The 26,314-nt window shown below is 41.8% G+C and overlaps 1 protein-coding gene across 3 annotated transcripts in view; it reads left to right on the forward strand.

The window, feature by feature from the left end:
• The window catches only part of MCU (mitochondrial calcium uniporter), a 96,663-nt gene that overhangs the window by 68,033 nt on the left and 2,316 nt on the right, over nucleotides 1-26,314 (forward strand). For all 3 annotated transcript variants that reach the window (XM_050898921.1, XM_050898923.1, XM_050898922.1), the window contains exons 2-7: nucleotides 13,843-13,912; nucleotides 18,012-18,182; nucleotides 19,115-19,219; nucleotides 22,356-22,516; nucleotides 23,002-23,205; nucleotides 25,367-25,483. In XM_050898921.1, coding sequence (XP_050754878.1) covers nucleotides 13,843-13,912; nucleotides 18,012-18,182; nucleotides 19,115-19,219; nucleotides 22,356-22,516; nucleotides 23,002-23,205; nucleotides 25,367-25,483 — 828 coding nt within the window. The remainder of the gene's footprint in view (nucleotides 1-13,842; nucleotides 13,913-18,011; nucleotides 18,183-19,114; nucleotides 19,220-22,355; nucleotides 22,517-23,001; nucleotides 23,206-25,366; nucleotides 25,484-26,314) is intronic.

A 26,314-nucleotide genomic window follows, 5' to 3' on the forward strand; every position in this document is an offset into this window, starting at 1 on the left:
GGGAAATTAGATACAGATCTGACACTTTGGCAAGAGGAGTGATTTGGACGGAATGCTTTCCTAGAGATCTTGCTCCTTTGGTGAAACCAGGTATTTAATCTTTCTTTATTCCTTAGGCAAGACTTCCTGTCTGGAAGACGCAGAATTCTAAAACAGGAGTTTCAAATTATCTGAGTTAAGAATAATAAATGTGTGGGGGAAAACTCCCTCTCCCAGAAGCAGTCCCCTCAACTGCTATATGCTTTCCTACATACTTGTCAACGGGTTTTCCCACCAGCCCCCAAAACCAAAAGGGTGGTGGTTGTTCAATGGTCTTGGAGGTGATGCTTTTCTGACTCTGATGCTTTTCTGACTTTTTCAATGGTCTGGAGGATGAAGGTTTTGGCAAGCCTTTGGTAATCCAAAGAGTCATGGTGTCAAACTCATTAAATTTAATGCTCTAAATTTAAATTCATCTTCCATTTCTACAACAGGCAAGGAAGAAGGCGAGGAGAACAGCAGTTATTACTGGTCATACTTACTATGTAGCGTTGGTCTGTCAAACTTGCTTCTGTATTGTTAAATAGACTGTATATATTAAAAACAAATTGCACCTACCATGAGAAATAGAATGGGTCTCACAAATGTTTGCAAACCAATGACCACTAGCAGACTACATTCTAGCCTGTAAAACTGTTACTGTATCTCTTTGTTATGGTTATTAATTAAAAAGTTGAAATACTGTGTTTTGTGAAGTACACGATGGTAGCAACCCCCTGGTGTAAGTAGGGGCTTGTGACAACTTACAGTGGGTGATGGTCTCGTTCAGAAAGACTGGAACAGGCCAGTGTTTTCCCAGTCTTGCCAATGCAGCTTAACTTCATAAATACCTGCATAGCTGCTGCGTGCTGAGAACCTCTCAGTGCCACCAAAAGATCTGATGAACTTAAATTAATTCTGTTGCTCTTGTCTGTAGAGATATTGGAATGAATCTTCCTTGGTTGCTAAAGGGGAAGAGAAATTTGTCCTAAGAGGAGAAGGGTGTGCCAGTCACCCACCACCCATGCGGGATTTCACAGGCTGTATTCAAACTCTTGCAGTTTTAACTTGGTCTTAATTCTTTTCCATGCGTTTTCTTTCCCAAGATAATAGTTATGTTCTTGAATTACAGGAGTGCAATGTAGAGATGACTCTTTTGCCTTTTTAAATTGAAATACGCTGTGCCCACTATGGAAGAGGGCAACGTAAACGAATTTTTGTTTGATAATAGCACAAGGTTATTCCAAATGCCACCACAGAAATCACGCTTGTCTGTGGACAAACCATCTCTTCTTGTCATCCATGTGAGATGTACTCTGGCTGAGGGGATTTGCTGTGTTTTAATATTCCTGAAATAATACTGTTTGCAGTTGGTGCAGTGTCCCGCTCTGCCATGCAGCGTTGTAGCAAGGCCATGACCCGTGTTCTTTGTTTTGCTAGCTACTGCTTTTCAAGCCATGCTTTGTGCATGTTTTTGGTTTCCATCATGACTGTTTTTCCTCAGAAATTAGTGATCTTTGATATTTAATCTGGACTTGATGTAAGTATTACTGGTTTGTGTGTCTAAAACAGTGGTCTGCTTTCCCACTGACTTTTGCATCCAGAGTTCTTTTATAGAATTGCCTAGTTGGAATTCAGTTGGACAGCCACTTATACTGCTTACAGCCAGCTATTTCAGTACTTCTCTTAATGCTTTCTCAATGGCTGATGTGTTTTCACTGCTGTGCTGAGAAAGCTGAAACTTGGTGTGCTATCTGAAATGGTTCAAGAGTGCTATCAGAGGACTTGGTCTCTGCAAATACAGACTATTTGGTTGGAATTGTCTGGGCCTTGTAGCTGAACTCTTAACTAGTAATGCCTTGCTGCTTTGTCTTGGTTTAGTAATAAGCTTTGTCTACACTAAAAAAATAAAATACTGTGAAAAGAGGAATCTGCTTTCAATGTCTCATGAGAATATTTCTGGATGTGCAGGCTTTTAGCAGATACAGTTGGAAATAATCATGACTAGCAGCTGTGACAGCTAACTGTAGTTCACTTACAAGTTGTTTTGATCCAGTTTACCTATCCGTGAAGGTAGCATAAGCAGGCAGGGATGAAAGAAACTGATTATAATGGAGTCCTAAACCTGAATCACTCTTCCTTTACATCTGGGTCTTGTAAGTTTGTTGATACATATTTTGGAGATGATTGCAAGCTGTGCCTCGGTGCAAGTACAAGACTGCAGAACTGTGAACCCAGCAGATTTCACAAGCTTTGAAAAAAAGCAGAGTCCTACCAGTACGTCAGCTGCGGAAATTTGTTCTCTCCATTGTTTGTTCACTCAATACAGCCAAAATAAGACTTCAGCAAGACTTGGGTGGAAACTCCGACCTGCTTTAAGATGATGGCATCTTAAAGTGGGAAGCGGTCTTAGTGTATAGGACTTCAGCTTTTCTCGTCAAGGAATGACCCAAACTGACTGACTGGTCCTGGTGAAAGTCTTGATAAATCTTTTGGTGCGTTTAGCCTGTTCTCACTTGCACACGTGAAGTCCCTGTAATGCAGACAGCATGACCGAGTAAAAGTGTAACTTGTCTCCAGTGCTGTGGCTGTTCTGTCACAACTCGCTTGCACGGCCTGGGCGGTTGCAGGGGGAAGGTTTTCGGCTCTTTGCTCAGTGTGTGACGCCAAGGCAGGGGATAAAGATGTTGGAAGGAGGTGTATGTATCTGAGAAATTGAGGGGGCTTGCATTAGCACAGGCTGCGGACATGTGTGTGAGGTGGTACAGTTGTGTGGTGGCAGACAGGGGCCCTCTGGCCTCTTAAAACTATCCTCACAGAGAAGAAACCGGGGATTCAAGGTTGAAAGAACTTTAAGTAATAATTAGCATTGGATCAAAGGAAAAGTCCTGGTTCCCAGGCCTGTTTACTGCAGTGAAAAAGCATTAAAAAGGCTCTTGGAAAGAAAGTATGGAGAGTATCCTATTCTGCGTGAGCTGAGACAGTCTCCTTGCTTGGATCGAAAGCATATGTTTTCAAGTCCTTACCTTGATGCCTGTCCCTTCGTGGTTTTTCCACAGAGTTTTTTTTGGTCTGTTTCATGTGTGTATTTAATTTTCCTGAGAAGAATGATTCAATTTTCATTAACTAGCTGAGACTGTCAATGAAAATAGAAACTGTAAAGGTGTCTCTGACAGCTTGTGTAATTCTAGAGCCAAACTGTAAATTGCCGCCTTCTAGGCCACTGAACACCTATCACAACATATTAAACCCAGTTTAATAGAATTGGAAAAGCTTTGAGGAAGTGACCTAGCCAAAGATCTCCCATTACTTTCCATTCCAAATCCCCTTCTCCCAGGATAATCTCTTTTCCCAGGGCTGTTGATTCTTAAATGGTCTTAAATGACTAGAAAAATGGTCATTTTTCTAGTGGTTTGTTTCCAAGGCTTCTCAGTCTCTTAATTCATATTAAGCCTCAGTGTTCATATTGGAAAGAAGCGCGAACTGTAAATCCTTTGTAGCATGTGTATCTCTGATGTGTGGTTTACAGATTATAATTGGGCAAGTAGTTCAAATCAGCTTTTCAGGACTGGCTGTTGAAAACTGATTTGTTTTATGGTGGATGTTCCTTGTGTCTTATTCTTTGGATGAAGCTGCAACAGTTTCTGTGGGAAAAATTTTTAGATGGTTAGAGGTATAAACACAGTAAATGTTATGTTCTGGATTTTTAAAACAAAAGAAAAATACTTGAGCTGAAACAACCTGTAAAATTTCAATTAAAATCCTACTAAAACAATCCTTGTGATCTGGATGATATAGAATTAGTAGAAAACAGTATTTTTAAACTGAAAAACAAAACGGAACCAGATGTTTGGGAACTACTTTCATAATGCTCCCCTGTAATCCTGGTTTATCTCATATACTGGCAGTGGATAACTTGATAACCATTGAAAATGTGGAGGAAAGTTTTTTGTTTGTTTTTTTTTTTTTGGTCTGTGTTTCTTTAAAGTTCTTTAACCAGTGATTTAACTTAGATGCATTGACTTAATTAATCATTACATAAACTAAAGGTGTGTTTGTGCATAGCGCATGTACCCATAAAACTCAGTTTCAACTAGTTTCCCTAAGATAGAGGAGGAAGGTCCAGGAAGTGACAGGATTAATTGGCGCTGATGAGGGCCTGGCCGTGGGCTCTGCGGTAGCACCTAATGGGGAGAAGCAGCCCTGCATTAGGGCGTTCAGCCTCTCGTCCCACCACGCTCAGCCTGAAGGAGTGATGGATGTGACTTAGCTTGCTCTGAGGATGGCACTGGCTGTCAGATGAAATGATCTACTTCAGTTATTAGCTTTCCTGAAACTTTGTTTAGCTGTTAGTGCCTCTGTTGTGCTTTCATGCATTTAAGTATGATTACGTTGTTCAGTTTTGTAGCACAGTAATTCTGTGCAGGAGATGCTGAAATGAATAGCTTTGAGCTAGTGGGTGCTACTAGGAGATGCCGTTACAGTTATTCCCTTTATCAATGGCCAATTAAGTAAAAACTTTTTGATCTCTGGGTCTCTTCCTTATCTTCCCAGAGATAACTGATGATGAAGTGGTCATTGCAGGCACTGGAGTTCCAGTCAGACCCACTTGCTGCCAAGGTTGGGAACAGGGGGGTTTTGAGGAGCAGTCCCACAGATGATAAATGCTTGCCTCCTCCAGAGGAGCAGGACTAAAGTGACTCTTCTGTGCGCTCCCTAGCCAGGGTGGAACTGTAACACGACAGTGTTGAGGAGCTTGGGAAATACTGCCAAGTTTGTGTTTCTGAAACCATACACAGAATGCTACAGGGTACCACGTGGCTGTTCCTTGTGCTGTATGGAAAGGGTCAGCCCCAGTTTCCTATCTCCTCCTCTCACAGGGAGGCCAGGTGAGATGAGCTGAGGAAATCCGAACTGGGAAACCTTCAAAACTGAATTTAACATGCTATTTAAACGTCTGGTTCAAAATAAGCATGTTTGTGTTCTTACTGCACTTCATCAGTATGTCAATAAAGATCTGTCTCTGCAGAGCGCTGCCTTTCACTTGTGTTTAACTTCTGCTGAGTTGCCTTCTCTGGGCACGTACCTATGGCACACAGTAGGTGAGCATTGCACCATTTCCTGTCTCAGGGTGGAGGTGGGAGGCAGTCCTGTGAAATAGTCAGGTACAAGGTACATAATTAACTAAAGGATATTAAACATTAACATATAGGGATATTAAGTTGCATGTAAGTTTCCTTGATCTTTGGTCTGGTAGCACAATGAAACAATGCTCTTTAATGCCTCTAAAATATGGAAATATTTTTGTTGGAATTTTTTTCATTTTCTTCTGTTACTCTCATATGATGATATGCCCAGGAAAATAAGTGATTTAGAAGTCAGAGTTGCACAGTAACAATCCTTATGGCAGATAGCATATCAAGGGCAAAAATGTCAGGCATCCACCTGTAATCAAATGAAAGATTTTTCCACGGCTTCGTGATAAGATGTGTGTGGGACTAGCAAAAGGATTGTTGTTGTTTTTTTTTTTTTTTACTGTACTAATCACACTTGGTAGTGAACTGATGCAAACTGAGTGTAGAAAGCTAAGAAGCATGCCAAGTTGAACATCCTATGCTTTGGTGGTACTTACAGGAGAAACCTGGCCAATGTTAATTGGCCGCAGGTATTTGTAGCCATTTACCAAACCTATGTTTTTTGTCTTAGGAACTTCTGAATGTGAGAGTATCTGTAAAACTTACCTGGGCAATACTCTTAAACTCTCCAACTAATTGCCTCATAAAGGATTCAATCCTAAAGCTGATTCAGTCTCCAAGCTTACCCTGTAAGGCTCATAATCTGAGAGAGGGAACTACTTTTTGTCTTTAATGCTTGTACTGACTTGATGTGACTTTGGGTACAAATGAACTGCCTCATACTGTCCGAGGCACTCCTCTGCAAAGAATACTTATGTTTCTGCTCCACCAGTTCCCTTTTTGGACCAAACCCAGTAAGGTTAGATGGAGAGATGAGATTTTTTTTTTGGTGGTGTTCTTTCCTGCAGGAAAATGAGCAGGAAATTGGTGTAGGACTCCCCCAGTACTGGGATGTACTGGGCTGCTGTGGCTTGCAGAATGTTGTACCTCTCTATATTTCAGAGTATGCAGCTTCTCCGAAGCTGTACATATGCTGGCGCCGACTCCGAAGTCTGCAAGAGCCTGCTGTTTCTTTTCAAGAGCTGAAAGCGAGGCTCCCTCATTTCTGAGCCCTGGAAAACCAGTGTGAGTTGGCTGCTCCCCAGCACGCACCGAGGCAGAAGGAATTTCCTTGCGCTTGTGGAAATCTCACTTCATAACTCTGCTTATTGTTTCATTCTTGATGTTGTAAGTGCCAGGGATGTGTCCGTAAGCTGCTGTTTCCTTACCAGGAAGCTCTTTATGCAGTATGGCAGCAAGGTGGGAGAAGAGGGGTAAGAGCTCTTCTTTTAAACTGACTGTAACAAAGACAACAGGAATTGCCTAATGGGGTTGATAAGTGCTAGAGGAAGAAAAACAAACAACAAAACAACAGTAAGCTGCCCTGGGGGAATTGCTGAGGGGAATCAGTCTGATTCCTTCTCTCTGGTTATACGGTTTTCAGCTGTGAGTGGCTGAGGGAGACAAAATCATGAACCTTGAAATCACTGGGATCAAAATTCACTGAATTCTTCAAATGGCTTTTTAAGCCAGCGTTGGTGGCCCCCTTAATTTGAGAAGAGAGGTACCATCCTTTTCAGTACAGGAAGATTCAAGTAATGAATGTGGAAATTAGGGAAAGGAATTCAGCTCTGCCTTGTCTTTGTGCTCAGGTTTCAAAGCTGACACAGGCTTAAATATATCTTGGTATTTTGTTTGGTTTCTGTTTTTCAAGCCTTCAGAATGCAAGGGAATTAAAATTCTCAGCTTTTTTCCAGTATCCATGAGGGCTGCATTAAAGAAATGGAATTCAAACCATCCTACTCCAGTAAAGCAAAAATATTTTCATAGTGAAACTGTGATCTGGCATCACAAAGTGCAAGCGAGATGTTCCAGCCCTGCTTTGGGTTGCCTGCTAGAGGTAGGAAGAACTGTCTGAAGTTTGGATGAAAGGAGGAGTATGGTGGTCTGGTGTACTGTGGCTATCAACTGTTTCAAGTAAAGTAGGAATAGTGTAATTCTCTAAGTTGTTGGTATTTGCAATAAAATTAAGAATATAGACTGAGAAAAGGCTTTGGTTGTTTTTTGGTTGTTTGGTTTTTTGGGGGAAAAGTGATTTGGATGGTGGTGAGGGAAGCACCTGTTAAAAGCAGTAGAGACTGCTTGACCAATGTGCTTAATGTGCCTGTTAAACTTTTTCCCTTTCGTTACCTCCTCTTCCCTCTCTTGCCCCCAAGAGGCTCTATCAAAGCCGTCAAAAGCAGCGATGTTCCTGTTATAAGACTCATCATTGCAGCATCTCCACAGCAGCAGTAACGCCTGGGAGGAAGGCACAATGAAGAACTGAGGAGCAGTTGCTTCATCCTTTTTTTTTTTTTTCCTTTTCCCTTTTCTGCAAAGAATGAATCTCCTTCCTCCTACCCCCACCTCTTCCTGGACACTGTGGATTACCTGTTTCTTTTTAGGCAGATGGGCAAAGGAAGCAGGATGAGAAGGGAATATTTATAGCTCACCTCCTGTTTATGTTCCTTTCCTAGCAGATGTGATGAAGCTCTGTACTAATGCTGGAAGAAGAGAAATTTCAGGCAGGAATGAGAAGTGTGGCAAATGAAGACCATTTGCTAATGTGTAGGTCGTACGAAGTGCATCCAAATGCAAAGATTAACACTTCCCACATCTTACTGGCATTGCCTTTTTTGTGTCCGTCTCCTCAGCCTGATTTTAAAACAAAGAAAAACAAAACCGAAGAGGAACAGCACTGCAGTTCAGACAGGTTCTTGTTTGCTTGACCTTCATCCACAGAAACGTTGCCCTATGGAGGCAGCAGGTGCAACATGTTCCTTTCGGGTCAAAATGTGACCTCTCAAGTGGGATGTGAGCGAGGGCGTACTGGCAAAGAGAGGAAGAAATGAGTTCAAGTCAGTGGGATTTAATCAGGCAAGTGCTCGTGTCCAGGCAGACAAGCCGTATGGTTTAAAAAGGCAGCAGTTTGGACTTGTTGGAAACTGGGGAGAAAATTGTGCTCGAGGGTGTGAGGCTCCTCCGCCTTCGCTGCAGGCATGTTGCAGGAGCACAGCTCCCAGGTACAAGGGCTTTCTCCGCCACACTCCCCTCTCTGGCCAAATGTTTGGGGCTTTTGCATGCCAGCTTGCTGCAGTGTGAGTGCTACCCTTGCAAGAGCGAGTGCTGTCTTATTGCGTACCAGGTTCTCAAACAGAAGCACGGTGTGTGCCTTGAAGGAAAATACTTCACATAATATTTACTATGTGAACATATCCAGAGACCATAGCAAAAAGTTGGAGAAGGGCTTCCATACAGGGTTACTGATTTGTTGAACAAATCCCTGGTAAAATTGGGCTCAATTTCAGAGGAAGATTGAGATTTATTTTTTTTTCAAAGGGAGATCCTGGAAGCAGGCCAAGGTGTCCAGATGTCTCGGAAGAACGGAGGTGGTGAAGAAGGGGGTGAGAGATGCAGGCAGAGATCTCTGATGCCAGACTGGCCCGTTTTTATCTCTTTGGAGGTTTCTGAGGAAGCCAGGGAGGATGCTGAAGAAGGCATCCGAAATTAGCAGGGCTGTGCCTGGGCGCTGGCAGCAGCAGGATCCCTCTTCGCTGGTATCATGGGCATAAGGGCCGCCATCAAGTCTTCTCCCTGTGCCCTTGCTGTCCTCGGGCCCACGTGAGTGACTGCTGTAGGCATCCTTTGTGTCAGAGGACTGATAAGGTCCTGTCTGTGCTCAGAGCCCTGCATTGGTTCGTATGTGAAGGACTTGATCTGCAAACTTTGCATTAATAGTTGCTGTATTGGGTGCCCAGGGGCTGAGGGGTCTCTGTGAGGAGAGGCTGGGGCTGCCTCAGGCTGGTTCTGGCCGGTTCCGGGCGGGTTCCGGCAGCCCCCGGCAAGGCACAGCCCGGCCCTTCAGCGCTGCTGGTGGTGCCTTGGGGCATCTGAGGTAAGAAAGGGGAGAAATGCTGGAAAAAGGAGAGGAATGAGGAAAAAAGCGTGAGGAAAAATGGGCTGCGGCACGGACGTTTCCAGAAGGAACCTCCATTCCCCTGCACCCCTCAAGGTGGGGGACGGAGTTGGCAATGAAGGGATCAGTTGGATCCTGGAAAAAGGGGGGGTGGGGGGGGAGGTGTGTTAATCTCTGCCTGTTTCTTGCTATTATCTACTTGAACTGGGAGTAAATCAACTTTCCCCTAGTCAAATCTGTTATGCCAGTGATGGTGCTTGGTGAATGATCTCCCTGCCTTTATCCTGACCCATGAGCTTTTTCATCTTGCATCCTCCTGTCCTGTTGAGGAGAGGAGTGAGAGAGCAACTGGCTGGGCAGCTGGCCACAGTCAATCCACCACAGTTATATGAACGTAAATCCAGTAGCAGCTTACATACTGGTGCAAAAATATTAGCTGTTTTGCTAAGTTACACATTGTGGAGCTTGGACAGCGGATTTCTGGTCAGAACGTGGTTTTGCTCTGCGTCCTCTCTGCTTTGCAAACACAGATGGTGTGAGGGGGAAGCAAAATGGGAGGACAAAAGGGGACCCAATGACTTAGGATGAAAGTACTGTTTCAGAGTGATCAAAATGTAACAGACTGAGTACAGGAGCAGAAGTAGTTGGAGCCCTGAAGTGAGGGAAAGATCGATAAATGGAGCTCTTCAGCACTTTTGAGGTGGGTGGTTTGGGTTACTGTGGTGCTCGGGGAAGCTTGCAGCAAATTTTGTCACTGAGATATTGGCCAGGAGGTTTTAGGATAACCACTGTTAGAGCCAGGAAAGACATTCAGTTTTTCATGCTGTGAAAGCCGGGATAGAGAGGAAAATAATAGCTGTTGCTTGTTGGAAAAGGTGAGCTGCTTCATGTCTGACATAAGGCAGCCTCATTTAAAGGAGGCTCTTCATAAATTGTAAAGTAGATGTTGCAGCTGGCACTTGCAAATGTATCTCTTAAAGATTTCAGTCATGGCAAGAAATTTTTACACGGGGAATGCTCTGTTTTTCACAAAAGCTCTGCGGCTTTTGCTGCACTGATACTCCAGGTAATGAGTTAGCAGCATGTTGTACTTGTGTTCTCAATTAAGATATTCACCTTTTCCATGCTTGGGGAGTTTTTTTCTGGACAACTTCTTTTCTGATTTTAATTAGGGTTTGGAGACTTGGTACCCAAAAGTTTGTTACCATTCTATCATTGATAATTGCATAAAATGCAGAACATGAGCTCTGCCAGATCGCTCCCTCTTTTCCCATCAGAGAGCACTCACTGGTAGCTAAAAGGCTGTTCTTTCCAGTAAGGATTTGATTAACTTTGTCACCCATGTAGAATTGAGATAGCTACATTAGGACCTATAGAGATGCTGTTATTTTTACCTTTGGATTGTCCAATATAGACCTCGACAAGGCTGGAGGAAGTGTTAGTTTTAGACAAAGGACTGGGTTTTTTTTTTTTTTCTTTTCCTCCCTTAATCATTCTGGAAGCAAAGCTGCTGCCTAACCCCGAGCCTCTTAAACATGCATCTTAATGCAGATAAGACAGGAAACGAAGGATCGAATCGATGTGACAAGTGAATTCCTGCATATGTTCTCTTGAGACCCAGAAAATTATTCTGGTGCTTAAAGCTTCTGATTTCAGTGGTCTGGCTTTGGTGCTTTTCACACTCCAAATATCACTTATTTTGGAAGTGGTGGACAAGTCTGTCTCAACTGAAACCTGGATGTAGTTATTCCACGCTTCGCTGCTGAAGTGGTGAGCTGTCGATGGTTTGTCTGCAGGCGAACGATCATGAGATCTGGTCAGCAAAGCTTGAAACAAGTTCCTCTCCTCCACCCCACACTGCTTCAGTCCTGGGCTTCAGCCTTCTGGCACATTTCTACATAAAGTTGTTGAATTGCAGACCTTGGATAAAGGGTTCAGACATTTCTCTCCATCTCAATTTTAAAACAACAGTCACCCTTCAAGAATAAAAATGATTGATGATTCCTTAAGCTCTCACTAACCTTGGATGGCAGAAGATGGCATTTAGGTCTCTGCTGACTTTGAGTTCATTTGTTCCTTTTTTTCTTTTCCTAACCAGTAGAGACTGTTTGCTTAGGTAAGAAATGTCTAACAGCAGCATGTATCGTAAGGCGCAGTTCAGAACTGCAGGACTGACAGATATGTATAGTTTAACCAGCATCTCTTCCTGTAAAATGTAATGGCAGCATATTGCTCTGGGGTTAATGAAACAGAGTTGGTTCAGACCTGAATCAGGGTGAAAGAATTGTCAAAGAGGTTAGACACCTCAGCTTTTTGATGAGTCACCTAACATGCCCTGCTTTTCAACTCGTTTTGCCTTTTCCCCTCTTCTTACCGGTATTGTATGAGGGCAGGAGACTTCTGGAGCTAGCTTATACCTGTCAAATACTCATAGGCTTAAGGTAAAGCCTTTGCACATGCTAGCTGATCATGTCTTTCAGTTGTATAGCTATTTTGCAATGGGATAACACTGGCTTTAGTGGGGTTTAGGATTTTCTGAAAACTGCTACTAAATTTTTGGGCTGCCGTGCAAATCTGGTAGAAAGGCAGGCTCTTGATGAGCACTATTTCAAAAACAGATGATTAATGCTATGTGAAAGGGAAGAGTAAAGCAGTGAAAAGCATGTATCTGAAAGTGCCAGCTCTGCCATGGGATCGGGTAAAGTAAGTATAGAAACAGTGCTTTGTGGTAGTAGTCTCTGACAGGAGGTTTTGTGTCTCACTATAAATTCTGCCCACTTACTGTTGTATCTGGTCTGATGCTATTTTTAAAAGGATTAAAATTGAAGTTGCTGCTTTCAAATAGGAAAAGGTCTTTTTTTTTAAACTTCCTATAGAGGCTTCCCTTCCTTAGGTAAAATTTCGTTCCGAGAACTACCTTACATGTGGTGCGGCTTCTGATCATTGAAGCTTCTGACTTTTTTCATAATATAATAGTGATGCCAAGACGGCAGAGCTTGATTTGTCGAGGATGTGAGGCTGTATCTGTGTTTTGTTTGGGTGTTTTTGAGTTTTAAACCTGTTTTTCTTCAGGTGTGGGGGGGGTTCTGGTTGCTCAGCAGTAGCACAAGGGTGTTTGTCAGTCCAGAAGACTTGCTGTTTTTCAAATATGAAAGGGCAAATTTGCCCTTTGGTTCCCAACACATAGGATTCTTTTTAAACATTATTTTTGCCAAAACATGCAACTTCCCACTTAAGTTCAGTTACAGCGGTTTAATGCCCAGTTCTCTTTTCCTGTTAGCTGCCTGTTTGACTCGACTGTGGGAAGCTGAAAATGCAATTGCAAGGAGGAAAACTGAAAATTACTTGACTGATTTTCATTGTTAAGACTGAGAAAAATGGAGTGTAAATACAGTACAAATGAGAGTGAATTTCCAGGGCTGTCAATGCACTGACCACCTGGGCCATAGGTCCTGCTTTCAAGAAAGACAACTGTAATTGAAACTATCCTTGATTTGCATAGCAGGCTTCAGAAGAAAAGTGAAGTAGCAGATAAAGCTATTTTAAGTAGATTATTGAAAGCAAGCTCTCAAAATATGGAGGTCTGGACAATTTGGCAGAGAAATAATCAACAGCCTGGGTTTTGTTTGCAAACTTCCATTAGAAATTTACTTAAAAAAACCCAAGCTCTACCTGTGAGATACCTTTATAGAAATGCAGGTTTGGCAGCTGTGTTTTAGAAATCAACAAACAAAAAAATCCCAGACCATAGGAATGCCCATGTTGGACTGCAACTGTTGAAAAATCTGAGTGCTAGCCACTGAAATGTATACCACTGTAGACAGATGACAGCTGGTGTTGTGCCTTATTCTTTTTTAAAATTGGGCTCTTTTGTGCCAGAATTGTAATTTCAGTGTTGGGGGAGGGTTAGTACGTAACTAGTATAACTTATCGTAGAAGACAGACTTTAAATAAGTCCGATTCTAGTTTTTTCACGAACAAATTAGTCCCTTGCCAAGGTTGAAGAACATACAAACCATTCATGTGCTTTCTTCTTATTGGGCTCTTTTTTTTTTATAGCCCAGCATCACAATTTTGGTTTTTTTATCTTGAACTATTTATTCTTCTATGAACAGGCATGTATACTACTTGTATCATAGAGTCTGGCTTCCCTCTCTCTGCAAGGACAAGAAAAAAAATACATGTCAGCACAGGAAACAACCTAAGAGAATGAACCTCTTAATCCACAACTCCCTAACCCTCCCCCACTGTTATGCTAAAACTTCTTTTAGCCTTTAAAGACTGATGCTTTTGTGTGATTTCTACTTTCCATGTGTGCTTAGTAATCTAAATTGATTTCTTAAAACTGATTAACTCAGTGTGGCTTTAAAAACACATTTTACATTAAGGAAGATCATCACAGCTGTTCTGTTACACATTCTCGCTTTAAACTCTGTGCACTGAGAGTGAGGTGTGTAGAGGTGAACTTGGCTGAGGGGGGAAACCCAACTGGGTGGCAGATGGTAAGAGAAGAGGCTGTTCTTGACAGGCGCTCCTGGTTTGTGGTTACCCCTGCGGCGGATGGGAGGAAATGCCTAGGGCAGGCATTGGGGTAGGTGATGGCGGGAGGGGGGACAGGAGGTGGCACTGGGGTGTGATTCTGCCAGACGAGCGGCACTGAACGCTTGTCCTTTTTGCTGTGCTTGTATTTTCTAGGTGCATCAGAGGCTTTCTCCTTGGCAGAGTGCGAGAGTGGTCTATTGCAGTACAGTAGTGCCCTCTGATGGTGAGTATCGACATGGAGAAACTCTTGGCTCACTCCTGGCTTCGCTAACTTCAGTCATGTTCCCTGACCCCTTTTCTGGTTGAGGCTTTTTTTGGCTAGGAGGTAATCCAGTTTTGAACTAAGGAAGTGACAGAGAACAAAGTCAGTCAAGAAGAATTAAGGAAATGGTCGACTTCTCTAATAACTGCCTTTACAAAACTGGACAGGCTTTATAAAGAAAGATGTAATTGCGTGCAACTGTCCAAATTTTTTTGCCAGACTTTTTCCTGATGTAGCCGTGAGGTCTGTGTGATGCCTACCTTTCAGGGTACTGTGTGCCCTGTTAACTTTATGTAATGAAAGTGCAGTTCGTACCAGCTACTTGCTCAAACGGTTGAAAGCACTGTTTGCTGCAGTGAATAAGTTGTGAAGCCAAGGCAATTTTGTTCCTTTATTTAAATTCTGGGACAGCTCAGATATTAAGCTTTTTTGATAAGGTTGTCATAACATAAAGCAAAAAAAAATGCACTGGTGGAACTTTAAAAATCTCAGTATGCTAGAATGCAAAGAGGAAACGAGCAGCTTTGAGGTCGCTGCCTGCTTAACATCTGCATGCTGTGCGCAAAGACTAGAGCACTTATGCTGACTGACACAAGCGGTTAGTGGATCCTCTCCCCATTAAGGCTTGTTAATAAAGCCTGAAAGCTAATCAAGTAATGGGTTCCGGCACAATTGCTTCCCCTGCCAGGATAGTGAGTGTGTGCAAACACAAAGAGAACGTGACTTCTGTGGAGAACTCGAAATAAAAACCTGAAGGCTTAAATAGGTAGAAGTGTAGAGGACACATGTAAGGTTGAGAGGATAATATAAGAGTGTAGCTACTTGCCTGATTTTTTTCACCTCTACTCATATTGTGCTTGAATATTTCTCTTGTTATTTCTTCCAATAACTTCACCTTTACTGGTAGTAAATGTTCAACACTGACTTCTTTGGCCACACCCTTTTTTTACTGTACTTTGTTTTAGCCTAATGTATTGCTTAAGTTGTTCTTATGCAAGAACAGAAATCTTTAAAAAATACTAATGACCTGTTACTGGTGCACATATGGTTGAGTCAAAACTTTGTGGTGCTTGGATGGAATTCATACCTCAAAGCAACCTCATGCTTAATATAGTATGTAAAGCTTTTAAAATCCTCCATGGATATTTAGCAGCATGCCTGGCCAGGTGGTAGGTGTCTGTAAATGTAAGTGAAATACACTTGTATACAATTACTTTCTTTTATTTGTCCCATGTATTTAAACACTGGCTTAAAATTTAATCAGTGAAGATTAGCCAAAATATTAGTTCTATAATTAGTGACATGCCAAAATGCTTTGTCTACCTAGTAACTTGTAGTTGCCCTCATGCAGGCAATCCACAGGGCTGTCAGACCAGGCAAGAGCAAGGCAGACAGCCATATTGCAGTGTCTTGTTAATAACTTTTACTGGAGCTGTCTGTTAGGTTTGTGTTATTGATGTGTCGGATTTTTTCTTTTTTCTTTTTTTTTTTTTTGCCTCTGAGCTCTTCCACCTCCAATGCAGTAAAAATCTGACCAGACTTTACTTGTGTGGGAGGTGATGAGAGGAACAAACTGGAATTATGGACTTTCCTCACTAGTGAATTAGGCTAGAAAATGACTTCTACAAGCCTTTTGTAAGGAAAACATAAACCAGCTGTAATTCCGGACTTACTGAGCCTGTCTTCTGAAGGGAAATAATTTGGTCTTTAACACTTCACCTAAGCTGGAAATCCTTGAGAAAGGTTTTGTGTGTGCTACCAATGCTGATGACTCTTGGTGCAGTCTGACCTATTGCATTTATCACTGTGGTCTCTATCTGGCCTGTGGAGGGTTAAAATGCGGCAGGGCTGGTGCTGGTAGGCACTTCCTCCAAAGTGCGGTTGTTGTGTTGTACCAATGGGGATACACGGAAAAGTGATGCTGCAAATGTTGTTATCTCTTCTGCTCTGCAATAAACTGGCTTACTGCCTGTATGATCAAGGTAGCGTTTTAAATACAGAACGTTTTTCACGTCTTGTGGTTATGTAAGCTGTACATAAGTTAATGTTGCTGCTCACAGAACCAATGAATTCAATACTTAAGTGGCTGTTTTAAGCTTCTAAACATGTTGATCATTCCTTCTGAGCCTGCTATCACAAGTGTAGCTAATACCAATCTATTTCTTACCAGTCTCTTTCTCAAATACTTGAGTGGAAGAATGCAAAAATCTGATAGCTGGTGTCATAACAGCTGCTGATAAGGAGCTTGAAATTCTGTCTAACTGTCCAAATAAATTGGCAGTTTGCCTTATTTTTTTCAGTAAATATCTGACTGTTGTCTCATGAGTTTTAAGCTTCAAAACACTACAGCTACTAAAATCCTGTCAGGTGTCTGAGTCTTGAGAATAGGCATTTATAGGCTTCCAAATACTGGGGCCTCTTGGGATGCTTTACTTGTTTTAGATGTCCATACTTGGTCACTTCCACCTAGTCTTTAAAGATGACATGAGAACCTCTGTCAGCACTGGATAGCAATCCCCTAGGAGATGGAAAAAGCCTTTGTATGCTTGATTCAATTCACGAAGGCATGTGACAGTAAACTCAAAAGCCTGAGAGAACTCTTCTGGCTTTGTAAAAGTGTACTTGGTGCATCCTTTCTCAACGTACATGAGCCTCCCTTTTCAGAAAGGCATGTCGCCCCAAGACTTGTCCTAATATGCAAATGATCCTGTGATAAACGAGTTCATCACCTGGCAGCAAATCACTGAAAGGGGACGTGTAAAGGCTGTTGGTGGCAAAACTTTCTGAACAGTGGCATGCTGAGAAATAGTTCCTTTCAGTAGTTAAAATTACATTATTTGCTTCTATTATTTGCTTCTATTTCTACTTGCATTGACTTCTTTGACCAGCTAGTTTTGATGTTAGCTGCTTAAATTGACTTGGCATGTCAATATGTGAGTTAGATGAGTTTAGGTAGACGATGTGGTTCATGTAGTTGGCCAAAGCTACAACAGGTGGGAACACTAAGCCAGATGCAGTGTGGGTGGGTGCGACTGCACAATCCTTGAGACATGGCAAACGATCTGTGCAATAAAAAAGACCTTACGGTTTTACATAACAAAAATACGTAGCAATCCAAAGTGAATCATTTTTAGGTGTGCTGCTATATCTTAGCAACTACTGCACTTAGGGGAAATTTTGACTGTGACTCAGTAGAAGGCTTAGGGAATACAAACTTTTAACTTCTCTTTTCTACGTATGGATATCCCGAAGCACACAGAGTGGGGTGTCTTTCTGGTAGTAAAATAATAACTAGCTTACAGTTCATACAGGTCACTACCATAAATTTTAGAAAGATGGACTGAAGTCCTTAAGAATGCTCTTGTAAAAGCTCCTGACAGCACTAAAGAAATGGCAAATGTTGTTTTATCTACACCTAAGAAGTAATGTCTATCTTCTGAAGTACAAAGTGTATTGATCCCATGAATTTTAGATGAAATGACCTTGAAGCTTAAACTCAGAGTGCTGTTCCTACAACCTCATACTCCTGACTGCTCTCTTAAATATTTGGTGCCTCAGGACAAAGAGGAGGAAACCAGAACTAAACAAGAATAAACAGGTTTGAAGTAGGTCCTTCCATGATGTTTCCTAATATATGCAGTCTGCCTTTGTCTTGTGGGCTATAAATTCTGATAAATTGCACAGTGTTTTGTCTTCCATAGTCCAAAATACTTTCTCAAAAACTAACCGAAACATGCTGTGCTGCCATGTTGTGGCTTTTAGATGTCACGTTGCCTTTAGTATAAACGTGATTGTGCTTAGAGTAAGTATCTTTTATTTTTGCACAAAGCACAGAAAGTTTAGCAAATACTGCCAAGTTAATGGGAGTGAAAACCTTTGACATGGCTCAGTTTTTCTTTGATGGACACATCTCTTGATAAAACACGAACCAAAAATTTAGTCTGTTTTATGTTCACCTCATAACCATGTTTGCCTCTTTCTCCATGGGACAAATACAGAACTATAACAAGATGATCTGTTAATTTTCAATTATAAACTTGTATATTTGTCTTCTTTGTAGAAGTGACGGTGGTTTACCAAAACGGGTTACCTGTGATTTCTGTGAATCTTCCATCCCGGCGTGAACGTTGCCAGTTCACGCTTAAACCTATCTCAGACTCTGTTGGTGTGTTCTTACAACAGCTGCAAGCAGAGGACCGAGGAATTGATCGGGTTGCAATCTACTCAGCAGGTACTGTTGTTTACAAACTAATTGATTTACTTTCTTGCCAGCTATTTTTATCCAGCCTTTTGCTTTTTAAGTAAAAGTTTGCTATGGTGTGAGTTCTTCGACATTCCTGAAAAAGTAGAAGGTACAAATGCCACTCCTAGAGTAAGAATACTGTTAGCTATCCCTGTGTAGTCAGGTCTGCCAAGGAAATATGACTGTAGAGTGAAGGACGAGGAAAACACTCCTAATGCTTAGCTTATAGGCATCAGTCCTAATGGAGGTGGTTTTAGTGATTTTCCTACTATTTGGTAGGAAAGATGCAAGCTATGCAACCTATGTAGAGGTTCTAATTGATTTGTAAGGAATTGGGTGTAAAAGGTGGTACAAGGGAAACAGTATCTTCCTTAGCTATGAAAACTGAGTCATGTTTCACTTAATCTCTTACTTCAATGTTTTGCTCAATTGCTATGTGTCTGCTAGCCACCAAAGCTCTGAAACATTGTTAGGATGTCTTACGAAAGTGCTATCAAAGCGGGTATTTTCTTAAGTCTTGGCCTGGGAGGGGAGGTGTTTGCTAGGTTAGTGATGTCAAAGCTGTCCAATACCAGAGATTGAAATAATTTCTAATGCCAGTGGGGAGAGATGAGGGTCACTTAAGTGGATTGTACTGCAAAACATAGTAAAATATTCAAAGTGTGCGGGATGAAGGGAACTGCTTTTTATAAGATGACCCCAAGTATCACAAATGTAGAAAAGCAGCTGCAGATGTAGCTCAGCTAGTACTTGCCATGTAAGGTCTCCCAGTATATATATCCATCTTGACAAAGAGCGTCGTCTGTGGGGAAAACGTAGCAGTTCAACAACTGGGTTTGGGATGGCATTACAATTTAGCCACAGCGTGTTTAGCTACTTTGTTTCTACTGTTTAATAAGTTGTCTGTGTTTGCCTTACAGATGGCACACGTGTCGCCTCCTCCACAGGCATAGATTTGCTTCTGCTGGATGACTTCAAACTGATCATTAACGATGTCACGTATCATGTTAGACCACCAAAGAGAGGTAAACCAGCCTGGTTCTGGTAAAGATCAGAAATAAATTTCAGTATTCGGTTCCCTGTTTAATTGCAGCATGCTTTATTAACTTGTTCAAGAACATGAAGTGTTATTTCTAAAGGAAACCTTGCAGTTTCTAATCCTGCCCTTGGAGTCTAATGTAGTGATATCCAAGTAATTGGAGTAGTCAGTGATGAAAAGCAAATGTTCATTCTGCTCAAAGCCAGTACCCCCCATAAGAGGAATAAATGAAGGAATGTAATTTCTCTTAATTTCTAAATTTTTCTGAATTTTTTTCTTATTACTGAAAAGTAATTTAATTTAACTCATTCTGAAGGAGTACAATACAAAATGGGAATTAGATTGAAACTTATATTATCTGATTTGGAAGAATAAATTGTTCCCTCACCTGACAGTTAACATTGTTTCCTTTTTAGTGTGGTACTTTGAATATTGCAAGTAAATCTTGAAACCTTGTTAGCTAACAAACGTTGAAATAAATGAAACTGTGCTCTTACAAGGTTGCATTACTAAGAATCAAATAGAAAGGGAAACCAACCTATTCTGAATCAATAAGAAAATCCTTTCAAATAATGGGCTTTGGACACTTGTGTAATTTTCAAGATGTGAAAACTTGCAAGAAGCTTTTGAGACACTCCAGAGTTACTGTTGGAGGCAGGAACTTGGTATTTTCATCTACTGTCTACTCTTTCTCCTAGGCAACTTTATAGGCTTCCTAAAGCACCAGGTTCTTGCGTGCCTATGCTTACCTCTGAGGACTTAAACAAAAGGACTAGTTTTGGAAATGCTGGTCTGCTTGTTGCTTGGCTCACAGATAGTGGGAGTTTTTTGTCTACCTTATTGTTCTGTTATTGTTGCAGGCAATAATGTGAAGTTTGCAAGTGGTATTTTTCTAAAAAGAATTTTTAGCCCTGTACACAGGCAAACAAATTAGGAAGGATTTATAACTTGACTTGCATGTCCGGTTGAGGTTAGATGGTGGAAATACCTTCCCCTATTTATCTGGATGTTTTCCCTAGTGTTTGGGCCTTTGTCTCTTATGCCTCACTTCAAGCAGTAGATAATGAACAAAATCATTCATAAGGCAAAAGCTGTGAGGGAACTGTTAATGTTCCTTCTACCATCTTGCCCAGCCTGAATAAAGCAACATGTTAAAGCAAGTTGATCTGTCGAAAATCAGGAGACTGACCATATCTTTTGGGTCTGAGACTACCCTGGGTGGCTGACTTCTAGGAAGATCTGCTGATATATGCCATCTTCCTCTGTAGTTGTAGTTAGCTTCCAAGGACCTTTTTGCAAGGAAAATAATAAAAATGTATTCTAGCATTTCATTGTTTACAATATAAAAATACCAAGTAAAAAAGAAATTTCTGACTCGGGGAACTTTGTGCAGCCACTTGTCCTTAGTCTGTGGGGGACTCTGGAACTGGGAGTGCAGCACTGGGTGAGATGCCATTTCTCTCCCCTATCTGTGGGTTACTGACCTCCACTAGGGATGTTTTTTTCCAATCTCCTTAAAAGCACCTAAATCACTGGATATCGCCCATACAAAAAAGTTACTCTCTGCTCTGTCACCCTGTTGCTCTGTGTCCTGAATGTGGTGTTTTCACACACTTACAAGACATTGTAAGCCAGAGAAGTGGAGTGAGGATTTTAACAAGGTATCTCTTCTAACCGTTAGCCCCTGAGAGCAGGTGATGTTATCAAGCCTAGCTGGTCTAGTCTGTAACTTTTAATACAGCTAAATGAGAGTGCAGACCTGGTGTCTATTTCTGCACTGGAGCAATTGCTGTCCCAAGGTAAGGCAATTCATACATCCCACTTACCTAATGTTCGAGAGAGCAAAGTCTGTCAGTGAGTCAGTATGTTTTTTGGTTAGCTCGCTTGTATGATATACCCATTGTGTGCTGGTGGGTGAGCTCTGGGTTCACCTAGGTTACATGAACTTGCTGCCTCTCATTCATTTGCCAAGCAGATTTCTATAGTTAGTTTGTATTAAAATGAATGTGCTTGTACATAGGCACTGAGATTAGTTCTGTTAAACTTTTCAGCTATTGCTTTTCCATTTTTACAAAATCACCCTATGTATTTCGAAATGGAAATACCAGAACACTGTAACCTTAAATACTAAGTACTTTTTGATGGTCACTTCAGTAGGAACACATGGGGTTTTTTTCTTCATAGGGGAACCAGGAGCCCTTTAGCTGGGAGGGGAGTATGGTGTGCTTTGTGTGCCTTGGCACAGCCAACTGAGTCACTTCTTTCCCTTGAGCTGCTAGTGTTAAAACTTAAGCTGTCCATAGCTTTTTATGCGTTGGTAAAACCATATTTTGAGAAGATAACCTAAGGTACAAGCCCAAGGATGCTACAGAAATTAATTTCTTTAGATTTATTTCTTTATTTGGCTAATGTCAAGTTCTTTTGCTTTACTTTGTCACTTGTTTTTTTCCATATAGAGAGTGTAATACAATACCACCAGTCACAACTCTTTTACAAATTGATTTCCTTTAGGAATCATTTTTGTGTTGAAATGCAAGGCTAAAGGCAGTTTCAGTTAGTGGCCCTGTTAGTGTCTTTATTTAAATACTGTGAGGGAGAATTTCATTGCCCTGTAGGCAGCACAGCAGGGGTCTGCCCACAGAGTGTTGGGAAACAATTCCTGTCATTGGTACTCAAAATAATTATCATAAGACTGCATGTTTTGGGGCCACTAACCCAAGATGTTCAGTTGCCATCATCAATAACTATGGTTGCTGATGGTCTGTAGTGGGAATTCTGGCTGTCTCTTGACAGCTGGTGTGATGGATCATACTGGTTTAGCTGTTCATTTGTCTTTAAGTCTTGCATATAAATATGGATTAGAAGTAGCTGTTGATATCTGGCAAGCTTAATAGTACGTATCTCTTTTCCTTGTTCTTATCAAATTTTAGGAATATCCAATAATAAAGCCTGGTTTTCTTTTGAAGAAATTGCATTGTCTTAGAGTGCTGGAGCTCTTCCAAAGGCTTCTTTATTGAAAAGATAGTTTCATACATTTCCTGTGCAGACTAATAGCAGTTTCTGAAGAGTATACGAGAAGTTCTGTGGATACATGCATATAAAGCAGTCTCTTTTTTTCCTAGAGCTCTTAAGCCATGAAAATGCAACGACGCTGAATGATGTCAAGACATTAGTTCAGCAGTTGTATACCGCCTTGTGCATTGAGGAGCACCAGCTGAACAAAGAGAAGGAGCTGATAGAGAGACTAGAGGAATTGAAGGAGCAACTAGCACCGCTAGAAAAAGTAAGAAGTTTCTCATTGTATTTTACTTAACCTCCAAATGCAGTCTTAATTTATTTCAAGGTTTTAATTAGGTCCCTGGCATGCTTCAAATAGTTTTAAGATCACTGAAGCAGAAGATGCACTAATTGTATACGAAACCATGTCTGTTTCTGGTTTCTGTGGAAAGATTTTGTTTCCTTGCTTTATATAATCGGAAATGAACTTGGTAGTAAAAAAAGACTGGGGCTAATGCAACAGAACATCTCTGAATGTAGAGAAATAAACACCTTTGCAAGGCACTCAGAGCATTCTCAGAGTACAATAGGGATGATGACAAGATACTGATGGAAAAGAAGTCTAGTTTTGTCTGCATAATCTAGACTCAAACCATATGTTTCAAACCATTTAACATTAATATAAATACAAGGTGCTATTTTTACATTACCTCAATGATATTAACATAATTATTTTTGAGAATACACGGTATGTGCTTCTGTCTTCTGCAGGTAAGGATGGAGCTCAGCAGGAAAGCAGAGAAGAGGACAACCTTGGTGTTGTGGGGAGGCCTGGCCTACATGGCCACTCAGTTTGGGATTCTGGCCCGCCTCACCTGGTGGGAGTATTCTTGGGACATTATGGAACCAGTCACCTATTTCATCACCTATGGTAGTGCCATGGCAATGTATGCTTATTTCGTAATGACTCGCCAGGTAGGACTTGTTGTGCTGACGTTGACACTTCAGTAGAAGACTTCCTTTGAGCTCTACTCCCTAGAAAAATAGCAAAATTGTACCTGTTAGAAGTAGCTTTGCCCCTTTCTTATCCTGTTGGAACCTAGATGCCACTTGGTTTAATTTTGCTGTCCAGGATGGCAGTGTATGGTTGAGGGGTTTTCTGGTGTTGGTCACTGCTGATTTCCTGGTTGTCTTACCATAAATGCTTATGTATGTTTGGTGATTGACTGCTTTAGCTATACAGGTTCATCTACTGATAGATAATGGTTTCTGCACGCACACGCACATAGCCTCAAACACATTGACTTGCACCGGAGGCCTCCAAGTGCTGTGATTTATCAGCTCAAATAAAATATGGGTGCATGAAGTACCTTCTGAGTTTCAAGGAAGCCCAACTCTCTGACGTGAGGTGCTGGCCTTTTTCAAGAGACAAAGGTTCAGGGATCTTGTTGGAAATGCTTTTTTTTTTTTTAGGTATTTCATGGATCTGGCCTCCCATCCAGATGAAGGATCCTTCTCTGGATCCTTGTAGTTGTGACAGACTCTGTGTGGATTTTCTAGTACATAGTTTGTCTCATCACTCCCATTTCAACTTCATAATCCTATCTAAATAACGAGGGAGGGAGGGCTCAAACAGTCTCTACTGTCACAAGACCAGCAGAACAGATGCTGCAGGTATTCCGCTGTGGTGTCCCGGGGTCTGTCAGCTGCATCATTTCAGGAGCTGAGGACACGTGTGCTCCTGTCAGGGCTGCTGCAATAGTTTCTGCCAAGTGCAGTTGGAACTTCTGCCATGTTTGAAATCAGATTTGATGTTTTAATTGTCATCTGTATCAATTAGTACTACTTCTGCCAGACTTTAAAATCTCAGTGTTACAGGGATGGCATGACTCTGAATGAATGCAGCTTTTCTCCACCTGACAGCCCTGATCATTGGATGCATCCCAGACACAGAGGCTGTGTGATGTTCCAATGCAAGGGAGAGTTAACTTCAGCAGGCAGACCTATGCTTTGTAGAGGCTATGTGGGATTTGGTGTGAACAGCTCTGCTGCTCCTGAGTTATCTGCACGCGCTGAAAAGCTGTAACTTTTTGCAGTAGAGTATCCCTGGCAAAAGCTCTGGTATTAGGTTCTTGTTCTTGCTTGCATAGCTTGGTTGAGAGATGAACTCATGAGCAATGATCGTTGCTTTAATTAGCCATTGCATGCTTATGACCTTAAGAAAAAGAGAGTAAGGGCCATCTTACCAGGGCTTTCTTCTGGTATTTATAGCTTTTTTTTTCTCCCTTTCTCCCCACAAACTTGTCAGCATTGGAACCCTGAAATGTGTTAGTTTTTATTCTCTCTGCATGGAAGGATTCACACATTTAGGACAGGAGGGAGGTGATGGTAACTCACTGCTGGAGTGTAACATACTAGTAGAGAAGCAAATGCCTGACTGTACTGGGTCTGGCTGGGATGGAGTTAATGTTCTTCATAGCAGCTGGTATGGTGCTGTGTTTTGGATTTGTGACCAAAACAGTCGTGATAACACACCAATGTTTTTGCTGTTGCTGAACAGTGCTTGTGCAGCATCGAGGCCTTCTCTGTTTCTTGTTCCTCCCTGACCCGTTCCCTCCCCCACCCCACCCCAGGAATAGGCTGGGGATGGGTGAGGTGTTGCGAGGGGGCACAGCCGGGACAGCTGACCTGAACTGACCAAAGAGATGTTCCATACCATATAATGTCATGTTCAGCAATAAACTGGGGGGAGTTTCTCCAAAGTAGCTGTTGCTCGGAGACTGGCTGGGCATTGGTCTGCTGGTGGGAGGTGGTGAGTGATTGCTTTTGCATCGCTCTTATGGGTTTTTTTTTTTTTCCCTTCACTTATTAAACTGTCTTTATCTCAACTCTTAAGTTTTTCTTGTTTTTTGCCCTTTTGATTCTCTTCCCCCACCCGGCTGCAGGGGAGTGAGTGACTGGGTGGGGGCTTAGCTGCTGGCTGGGTGAGCTTAGACAATGCTGTCTGGTCTTGTGCCTTCGCTGACAGAAGCTAGCCGTCCCCTCCAAACACGCCTGATACATACTGTGCTAATGGTGTCCTGTGTTGTGTCCTGTTGTGGCTTTATTCCTATCTTCTCTCCTCTTTTCTTTTTAGGAATATGTTTATCCAGATGCCAGAGACAGACAGTACTTATTATTTTTCCATAAAGGAGCCAAAAAGACACGATTTGATCTAGAGAAATACAATCAACTCAAGGATGCAATTGCTCAGGTAACAAGAATTTTTCCAGAAATAAGACAAAGAAATTACAGCTTGCTAGTTCTTAGCTGCTATTAATAGATGCACCTCAAACAAGAATTGATGATGTATCTTAAGTTTTCAGCCCATTTTCTTGTCACAGCCCCAGTGCAATCACTGAAATGGCTTTGATATGCCCAGGAATAGAACTGCTGGATGCGTAAATCAACATGAAACGGTTGCCTATATCTCGCTGTAAGGGCCTTTTAGAAACTACCGGCAAATCTTGAGTTGCTTCAGGCACTTCATGCCTCAGAGGAGCCTAATTCAAGATTTCCTTTCTTCTCAGCTCCTACACACCAGATGGATTTAGTGAGGAATGAAGACTTGCATCCATTCAGTTCATGTCTTCATGACATAGCACTTCAGTGCACTGGGTTGCAGTCCTGGAAAATAATGTTCAAAAAATTCAGCTGTTTTGTTAGAGGCAATGGGGGCAGATTTCTCATATTCTGGAGACCAACGCTTTTGGCAGACTGTCCACATTGTGGGATCTGTTCGACAAAGGAGTCGGAGATCTTTCCTTGTGTTTCTGAGAGCCTTTCTGCAGAAGGATGGCATGAGCAGAAAAAGCAGAGCTACCACATTCTTTTTCACTGCTCCATATAATTCTCTGTTTATTCCCAGGCTCTGGAAATGACAGTGTAGGATATCCAGGGCAAGATGTGTTCTCCCCCTGCCTTGGAGAAGGAGCTGTGCAAGAAATAGAGAGAGATCAGGGCTAGGCTTTCTTGGTTTCATGAGAAAACCCAGAAAGACCTCTGGGTTTTTTCATGGCATGTTGAATACAGATACCCTTGGGTG

The sequence above is a fragment of the Gymnogyps californianus genome, chromosome 6, assembly GCF_018139145.2.
Source record: "Gymnogyps californianus isolate 813 chromosome 6, ASM1813914v2, whole genome shotgun sequence".
NCBI lineage: Eukaryota > Metazoa > Chordata > Aves > Accipitriformes > Cathartidae > Gymnogyps > Gymnogyps californianus.